The sequence below is a fragment of the Euphorbia lathyris genome, chromosome 9 (assembly GCF_963576675.1).
Source record: "Euphorbia lathyris chromosome 9, ddEupLath1.1, whole genome shotgun sequence".
Taxonomy (NCBI): domain Eukaryota; kingdom Viridiplantae; phylum Streptophyta; class Magnoliopsida; order Malpighiales; family Euphorbiaceae; genus Euphorbia; species Euphorbia lathyris.
Window position 1 is genome coordinate 26779767 of NC_088918.1, and position 9195 is coordinate 26788961.

The 9195-nt window shown below is 34.5% G+C and overlaps 2 protein-coding genes across 3 annotated transcripts; one reads left to right on the forward strand and one right to left on the reverse strand.

Annotated features, from left to right (window-relative positions):
- The first annotated feature begins 1571 nt into the window (after positions 1-1571).
- On the forward strand, positions 1572-5617 carry LOC136206401 (light-inducible protein CPRF2). Its single transcript, XM_065997434.1, has 6 exons — positions 1572-2086; positions 2747-2837; positions 4211-4421; positions 4656-4731; positions 4818-4943; positions 5049-5617. Exons 1-6 carry the CDS (start codon positions 1676-1678, stop codon positions 5442-5444), a joined length of 1311 nt encoding a protein of 436 aa, XP_065853506.1. The 5' UTR covers positions 1572-1675; the 3' UTR covers positions 5445-5617.
- A 527-nt stretch (positions 5618-6144) lies between these two features.
- Positions 6145-8042, reverse strand: LOC136206437 (pentatricopeptide repeat-containing protein At3g18970-like). 2 transcript variants are annotated; one of them, XM_065997493.1, is made up of 2 exons: positions 7601-7714; positions 6145-7517 (listed from the first exon to the last, which is right to left on the reverse strand). In XM_065997493.1, exon 2 carries the CDS (start codon positions 7481-7483, stop codon positions 6578-6580), a length of 906 nt encoding a protein of 301 aa, XP_065853565.1. In that variant the 5' UTR covers positions 7484-7517; positions 7601-7714; the 3' UTR covers positions 6145-6577. The 2 variants fall into 2 exon arrangements, with proteins under 2 accessions (XP_065853565.1, XP_065853564.1); XM_065997492.1 differs by having other exon boundaries at positions 6145-8042.
- Between the last annotated feature and the right edge of the window lie 1153 nt (positions 8043-9195).

Genomic DNA, 9195 nt, shown 5'->3' on the forward strand with positions numbered 1-9195 from the left:
TAAATTGGATCAATTTGAAAAATAATTCATCAAACTGTCTTCTCGGTCATGAGTCTTGTTATCTACACTTCATACGTTGTCATTTATCAGTAACAAATCAAAACCATTCATTGGAATGTGAAAAAAATAAAAAAATATACTGTCTTTTTGTACGGATTAGACAAAAAAATGCAAAAAATCCACCGAATTTATAAATATTAATCTCAAATTCTATTATTAAATTATAAAAAACATGAAATTCTTTTTTTAGAACGAATTATTATGCAATTGGTGCAGAATAATGAACAAAAATATATGTGTTTTATAATAGTGTCTGAAATTGACCCAATTTATCAATGTTAGGGGTAAAATTGCTCTTGGCTTCCAACGTTAGGGGTAAAATTGCACCATTTTAGATGTTAAGGGTAAAATTGCTCCTGATCCAAAACGTTAGGGGTATTTTTGCACCTTAATCCTATATTAAAATGTTAAAATTAACCAACTGTTCCATTCACCATCCTTTGGAACAAATCTAACCTCACAAGGAACCAACAAATGACTAACTAAATAAATTTAGTCAATTATCGTTAAATCTAGGCTTGTTAGATTCTAAACCTTATGATAATTTTAAGGGATAATGTGCAAATTTTCCAGTAACGATTTTGGAGAAGTAAAAATTTAGCCTTAACACATGAAATGATGCAAATTTATCTATATCATTGCCAAACAAGATCAATTTTACCTCTACCTAAAAAAAATTAAACAGACGTTATGTTGTTATTTAATTATCACGTTAGACTATTGAAACAACAATTATATCTAAAATACTTATTCTATTACTAACACAATTACATAATCTGACGAAATGACAATATTTAAATCTGCTAGATACACATTAATTACAAAAAAAGCTATATAAAATGCTTACTATGATATTAAAACATGTATAAACAATCCGTCAAAATACACATAATTGTTTTATTTTATCGACAAACTTATTTAAAAAATACGATATAATAGTCTAATAATGTTAAATCAGTCAGTTCGAATTTTCCGTTATATACAAATAAAATTGAACTTATTTACTCATCCTAATTTTAATTTACACCTTAAAATTTCAATAATTGCAAATCTAACCGTCACCAACCAAATTGACCAATAAAAGCTATTAATAATACCTTATAACACAACATAGAGAAATATTCTAATTAAATCAATAAATAAAATATCCAACACAATCATATCACAAATATTTATTTAATAATTGAAATTGCTTTATAACAAATCAAATCCATTAAAAATCAAACAATTGACGAGTACCAATTGGACCAAAATGAGTGAATTCAAAGAAAATATCACAACATATTTGGATATGTACAATTACCCTTTGATGGAACATCAATTCAATTACAGGTAGACACCAAACAACATCATCAATCTTTCCTGCACCATGCAAGTAGCTGATATTTTTCTCCCACTTGACAAAAAACAGAAATTGATTATTTTATAATTTATTTTCCAGAATGTGGGACCGGGTCTCCAAAAATAATGGACCCGACCAACTATATATCATAGTAAATCCCCATTTTATCCGTTTCCACCTCAGACCCACATCAGATTAACGGAAAACACCAAATAAACCAGACCCCTTATTTACTCCCATAGATTTCGCATTACTTCCACATTTTTTTTTTCAATGGATAGGGTATTTTCCGTCGACGACTTCTGGTCGCCTCCGCCGCCGTCATCTTCCACACTTGGAGCTGACGATTCATCCAAGATGAACCGGAGTGCGTCGGAATGGGCGTTTCAGCGGTTTCTTCAAGAGGCTTCTGTTGTCGGAACTTCTCCTGCTGCTGCTGCAGCTACGGCTACTGTTTCTGTGTCGGACTCTTCGCTGCAGTCTTCTTCAGCAGCTCCGTCCGATGTCGTTGAAATCATGGATAATGATTCTGTTTCTAGTGCTGCTAATGGGAGACATCAGCATGCGTCGTCGTTTGATGCTGCTGCTGCTGCTTCTTCTTCTAATCCGGTGGATTCCGATGACTACCAGACTTTTCTTAAAAGTAAACTCAACTTGGCTTGCGCCGCCGTTGCGGCGTCTCGGGTAATTTTTTTTTTTATTAGATTGACGAAAACAGAAAGTTTTGATTTTTCTTTACCCTACTATTTTTGGTTGAAATTTTTTTACTTTGTTTTTATTTGTACCTATTTTTCTAATTGTTTGCTTCCCAAATTTGTTTCCTGCTGCTGACTAGGAGCTGAGCTGAGCTGAGCTGTGTTTACGTTGTGATTGGTTGCTGTGAAAATCAATAAATGATTAAAAACAAACATAGAAAAGTAATTAATTCTATGGGTAGCTCTCTCTTTTGGTATTAAAGCTCTGATCTTGAGAGTTTTTGGTGTGTACGGAGGGGATTAGCTTTTGAGCTTGACCAAAATTAAAGCAAGAACCCTACTGAAAGTCTTAAAATGTTGGCTCTAACCAAGGTTATATGAAAATTAACCAAAATGGAGATGAGAAGATGACCTTTCAAACTGAAACAAACAATGAATTGCCAAAATCACAACTTTAATTCATTAATGTCTTCCTGACTTCTTTCATCTCTCATCCCTTTTCTTAAACTTGATACAGTTGCTTCATTTCTTATCTTTCCTTTTTCTGTTATAAAGCAAAAACTGAAAGCACACTTGTTATGTACAATTTCTACTCCATAAGTTATATTTTGGTTGATTTAATAGTTATGTTCTTGTTGATACTTGATAGGCATATTATTTGAAACCTAAAGACTCTCATGCTGAAAGTGGATCTCAAGCTTCAAATACATCACAATTAGGATCTCATGCTCCTTCTAAAGGTTTGCATTGTTGAAGTTATTAGCGCATTATCCATGGTATCTCATGTTTATTCTTTTCTTGGGACATGATGTAAGCTTTTGATTATGAAAAGCATAGAAATAATTATGGAAATATAGTGGTTAAAACGAACAAATTTAACAAAATGAATGATGTTAGTGACCCAGCATAAATCATACACATTCCCATGTTATGGAGTATAGAAATGAGTGGTAGGACTTTAGATGTTTCATCCTTATAAGGAAATTATTTTTGTGTGAAATGTTCAAAAAGTTCAAGTCTCTTAAAAACAAGTACTTGAATCTTGTAAGATGTTTTATTATTAGAAAAAATGTGAATGGACTCATAGACAGACAAAAGTCAATACAATTATGAAGGAATGTAGAAGAGTAAATGACTTTTTGTCATCCTTGTTGAAGCGTTAGCTTAATGATCCGTGGTCTCAAATTCTTTTTGTGTATGTATGCAAAAACTAAAAGTTCTGTAGTAGACCTCGTGTTTGCTGTACAGAACAGGCACTTACCATATCAGAACGAGTTAGCAGTACCCTCTAGATTTATCGAAGAAAAGAATCTGGTTTCCAACTCGCTTGTAAAATGAACACTTGTTTAGAAAACCTCAGCCTAATATGCTTGACGGAAGAAGAAAGAAATCTATCTTATAACATTTGAAGTAGACATGGATCTTCACTCCTCCTAATATTTTTGACATGAACAAAAGCCGACACCTTTCTTAGAGATGGAAAATCTAATCTGATGTATAAGATTTTATATAAGGAATCCAACTCTATCCTTCTCTTAGGCCACTCCTTTGGATGTGAAAACAGATTGGGACTATGATTTCATTCTTTGTTGCAAAAGTAGATAACTGTAACAGTATTTAGCATGGATATTTTCAAAATTCTAAAGGATAGTAATAGTTCTTGAAGTAGTTCATATAATTCCCTCAAAAAAGAAAAAGGTATTTTAGGAAGTGCAGCTAAAAAGATATTGATTTTTGAACAGCGTAGCCATTTACATTGTCATAAGGATGATTATGTGTATGTTGTTCTATTGCAATGTGATCTGAGCACCTCTCCACGAACCTTCCTAGCAGTTATTTTGTTGGTCCTGTTGGCTAACCTGAACTTGTAAAATGTTACTTTATAGTCTGCCTTGTTGTTATGTTATTGAAAAGGTAAAGGGCCACTCTGAAAGTTGGGAGTTGCCTAGCAATCTCTCATTGATACCGTAGCTGTTCATACTTGGATGCCACATGTCAGGGTTATGCATTACGTTTCCTTTCTTGCTTTTCATTCTAGCATAATTTTTACGGTTGCTTTGAAATTCTATGGTTAATATGTTTGTACATTTGCTGTCTTTTATTGCATATGCAGAAGGTGGACTTGATTTATCCAGGTCACAAGATGTCGATGCCAACAGAGCTGTTAGTATCCCCTCTTTATCTGGCATGCAAAAGAAAAATGGAGTTCCTATGAAATCTATAACTAGTGGATCGTCAAGAGAACAGTCAGAAGATGATGAAAATGAAGGAGAAACGGAACTGACTGAGAATATGGGCCCTGCCGATGCAAAGCGTGTTAGGAGGTACTCATTATCTCTGCTGCTGTGGTTGCTAATACTGTAGGATTGTTTAACCTTAATTACCAATTAGTGTTCATATTATTAGATGAGCGGCACATGCTTCTTGTTAGATCCTTTTTGCTCTGTTTCAACTTTCATTGGCAACAATTCTGTTTGTTTGTTGCCACAAATTATGCCCTTTTATGAATACTTCCTAATGTAACTTGTGCCCTCTATGAACCATGTGGTGTTTTTCAGGATGCTTTCTAATAGAGAATCAGCCAGGCGATCAAGAAGAAGAAAGCAGGCCCATTTGACTGAGCTGGAGACACAGGTTTATTTCTTTGAATGAAGTGCCCTTTTATTCTAACTTGTTATATCCAATTTTGGATTCATCTGCTAAGTTTTTTTCATTGATAGGTTTCACAATTGAGAGTTGAAAACTCTTCTCTGCTAAAGCGTCTTAGTGACATAAGCCAAAAGTACAATGATGCAGCTGTTGATAACAGAGTTTTAAAAGCTGATGTTGAGACATTAAGAGCAAAGGTAGTATGATTCACAAGTAGTATCATAGATGGTTTATTCTCAAAAACCGGGGCTGAAAACTGATATTCTATCTTCCCCGTTTCGCTTAATTATTGAATTTTCCAGGTGACGATGGCCGAGCAGACAGTCAAAAGGATTACAGGGATAAATACAATGTTTCAAGTGATGCCTGAGATATCAACTGTGAGCATGCCATCATTTGATGGAAGCCCTTCTGAAACATCAACAGATGCTAGTGTTCCTATCCAAAATGACCCAAAGCACCACTTTTATCAGCCTCCCAATAATCATATACCTACTCATAACCCAAGAGTGAACAATTCTTTGGCAGACATCTCTTCAGCTGAAAATGTGCAGCCACATTCTGGAGCAACAACATTATCAGGGAGCAAGATGGGACGGACAGCATCCTTGCAGCGAGTGGCTAGCTTGGAGCATTTGGAGAAGCGTATTCGTGGCGATGCAACTCCTGGAAGGGCGCAGTCCAAGGGAGAACAGTAGTAACAGAATAATGTAAGTATGAAAGTTTTACTGAATTATGTTGTCGATGTCAATAAAACAATGTGTTCCAGTGTCATTTTTATGTGCAACTGTATGTAAAAAGTTATATTCTTTATGTTAACTAGATGCGGAATCACCGTGCAATTCTTAGCATTCAATGTTTAAATTGATCATGTGGTGACAGCTAGCTGTATAGAAGAGCTTATCAATTTTAACAGCCAATTTTGTACAAGGATATGCTGTTTTCCTAGCAATTTTGAGAGCTCACGGTTTAGATGATTTATTTTTCTGAACTGACTGACTGAATCTGAATTTTCATGATTTTATTTTACGGCTTAAGTTCTTTTCTTTATCTTTAAATCTCACACTTTAAGCTCTTTAATTACTTCGGTAAATAGCGACAGCTCAATATGTGGAAAGATTAAATTGTTAGTTACTCAATGGATGCTGGTCGTAGTAATTAAAAATGGCTGTTTGAAACCGCAACCTGTGGAGCTGCATATTTGGGGAGATCTCTGGCCTTAACTGTTCATAGGTTGGAATTGCGAGAGCAATAACTCCCACAAATGGTTTAGCTAACGGAGCTATTAGTAGAGGCTCAGTATGCAAAAGAAATAAAGATTAAGCTCTTAATCTTTGAAACCATAAAATTCTGAGATTTAATATAGAAAAATGAATGGTTAAGGATTTAATCTTTGAAACTAGGATTTCCCAATTGTTAGAAATAATTTATAAATTTAGCCATATGGTTATTGGGCGAAAGCGGATTGCACACAAAACAATGCAATCTTAACTTTAACATTGAACAGAAAGTGCAAATTGAAACCTCATTAACGGAAAATGATTTTTTTTTTCTCACGAGAAATTTCATGTTGTGTCAGTGAAACTTATAATACACTGTTTGATAAACGTTAGATTTAAAATTATACTTCGCATGAAAGAACCATAAGCTAGATTTGTAGCTTATTCCAATTGTTAATGATATCTTGTTTCCTATATATTACATTGCTATGCAGTGTAAATCAGTGCACTATCTGCCAGTACATATTATCTCCCATTCCAGTCAATCTCTTAATTCATATCCCCCAATATGCTTCATGTCTCTGATACCTTAATTATATAGCTTGTGGTAATTAATTGCTAATGCCATGAACCAAACTAGCACCGGCTTTAGTTTCTACCCTCTTAACCTTCATTTCTTTCCTCACCATTTCCACATCTTCCCACCTTTCAGCCGATGAATAAACATTTGACAGTGCCACATAATCCTCACCACTATCCTCTAAATCCACACCCAAGCCTAGGAGCATCTTTGCAATTTTCTCCCCCAACACAAAATCCCCATGAACCTGACAAGCACTCATCAAACTCCTCCACAATATGGCATCAGGTTTCACTGTCAACCCTCTTATCAGTTCATATGCTTCTTCTAAATGACCTGCTCTTCCAAGCAGATCAACCACACATCCATAATGCTGTATTTGAGGTTCAACACCATATCTTCCCCTCATATTTTTAAACAAATGAACCCCTTCTTCAACTAAGCCTGAATGACAACAAGCTGAAAACAAGCTAGTGAAAGTCACTGCATTTGGTTTAACACCAGATTCCATCATAACATCTAAAAGCTCCAAACTTTCTTTTCCTTTCCCATGAATTGCTAGGCCAGTCGCCATTGCTGTCCATGTCAATACATTCTTTACCTTCATTTGTATAAAAATGCCATAAGCATTGTCTAAACACCCACATTTAGAGTACATATCAACTAACCCAGTCCCAATAAACACATTATTTTCAGAGTTAGAAGTAGCCTTCTCCATGTACCCATGAATGCAAACACCTGTTTCAAGCATACCCAATTGAGAAATTGCAGATAGAACACAAACCATTGTAGTATCATTAGGTTTCTCTCCACAAACATCAATCAACATTTCTCTAAATAACACCAGACCATCAAAGGCACATTCTTTGGCTTTTTCCCTTTGCGAGGTGTACCCTGTTAACATCGCATTCCAAGTAACAACACTTCTTCTAGGCATTTCATCGAACACCTTCCTAGCAGAACCGACATCCCTGTTATTTGCATAGAGATGAATTAAAGTCGTTGGCAACAAAATATTAGACACAAAACCAAATTTGAGGACTTGAACTTGTACTTGTCTTCCTAGCCACAATGTTTGTGATGAAGGCGATCTAGCGCAAGATCCAAGAACATAAAGATAAGTAGAATCATCAGGAACCAAGCCATGCTTTGAAACCCAATTGGCAAAAATATGTAATGATTGTTCAGGTTTGGAACATCTAATCAAAGTGTTGAAAAGAAAGAGGTTTGGATAATGGAAGTGTGTGAAAATTGATTGGGCATAGCGAGTGGTTGATAGAGTAGAACAAAATTGGTCAATTAGCTTGGCCAAAAGGGTAGGAGATTTGAGGTTGTTGATGATGAACTGTGCAAGGATTTGGCTTGAATGGTGTTTGGCTATGGGTTCCAATTGCAGGAGAGAAACGCAACTACTTCTTGGAAGTGCATACATGTATGTAATGATTGATGATGTCAAGGTGAATTCACGAAAATTGGAGTTGGAGAAAGATATGAAAATCGAAATCTGTAACTAATGCCGAATTCAGACCTGGAGTAATCAAATTTTACATTAAAGGCCTAATACACAAATAACCCCCGAACTTGTTCAAATGTTGCAACTGCCCCCCTCAACTTTCAATTGTAACAACTTACCCCTTAAACTTGTCAAATTGTAAAACATAACTCCAAATTGGAAATTTTTTTACCCCGTATTTGAAGCAACCGTAAAATGTTTTCCCAGATTCGTATCACGCCAAAGATCTGATTATCATACTCCACGAGCGTTGCAGATTTTTTATTTCACGTGTTTCTTCAATTGCAGTCCATGTCAGCAATTTGGGGTTATGTTTTACAATTGGACAAGTTTAAGGGGTAAGTTGTTACAATTGGACAAGTTTGAGGGGTAAGTTGTTACAATTGAAAGTTAGAGGGGACAGTTACAACATTTGGACAAGTTCAGGGGTTATTTGTGTATTAGGCCTACATTAAATTATTTGTGTATTAGGCCAATCGTTGGATGAATTACATAGAAGTCATGAATAAAATAAATATTTACAATTACCTCCTATCAAAAAAGAAATTATTATTATTATTATTATTATTTTTTTTTTTTTGATGAAAATGCTTATAATTTCATTAGATTAAAACATATTAAGTACAACAAGGAAACACGGTAAGGAATCAAACCTTACGAGATCTACAAAGAGACTAAACTGACTACAAAGAGCAAAATAGGCCATAAAGGCATAAAAAACACAACAATAACAAAACATATATTTCTCGTAAATCGAAATCTGCAGAAAAGTAGATGCAATCCAATCTTCAGTATTTAAGCCATTTCGAATATTCGGATCTGAATCCTTTTTGTTGATGCAACCACGTAGATCTATTAATCAACGGACATGATAAATCGTTTCCGTTCTTGCTAAATTCGAAAAAGGTATAAATGAAAGAATAATAGAAAGCAGATACAATTTAGACGGATGAAGAGATCCGATAAAATATATGGAAATCCACTAAAAAGAAAAAAGTAACGAAATAAAATACATAAAAAAAAAAGATAACTGAATTTGATAAAATAAAAAATAAAAGTATGGAATGATAAAACACAAATATAAGAATTACTTAAATATAAAATAAAATTTAAACTTGATTTTTGATGTGATTTTC

Excerpts from the sequence above, each read along its gene's own strand:
- LOC136206437 (XM_065997492.1), bottom strand. The coding sequence starts at position 7,978 with ATGTATGCACTTCCAAGAAGTAGTTGCGTTTCTCTCCTGCAATTGGAA.
- LOC136206401 (XM_065997434.1), top strand. The coding sequence starts at position 1,676 with ATGGATAGGGTATTTTCCGTCGACGACTTCTGGTCGCCTCCGCCGCCG. Across the intron at positions 4,732-4,817 it reads TGACTGAGCTGGAGACACAG|GTTTCACAATTGAGAGTTGA; the intron begins GTTTATTTCTTT and ends TTTCATTGATAG. Across the intron at positions 4,944-5,048 it reads TTGAGACATTAAGAGCAAAG|GTGACGATGGCCGAGCAGAC; the intron begins GTAGTATGATTC and ends TGAATTTTCCAG.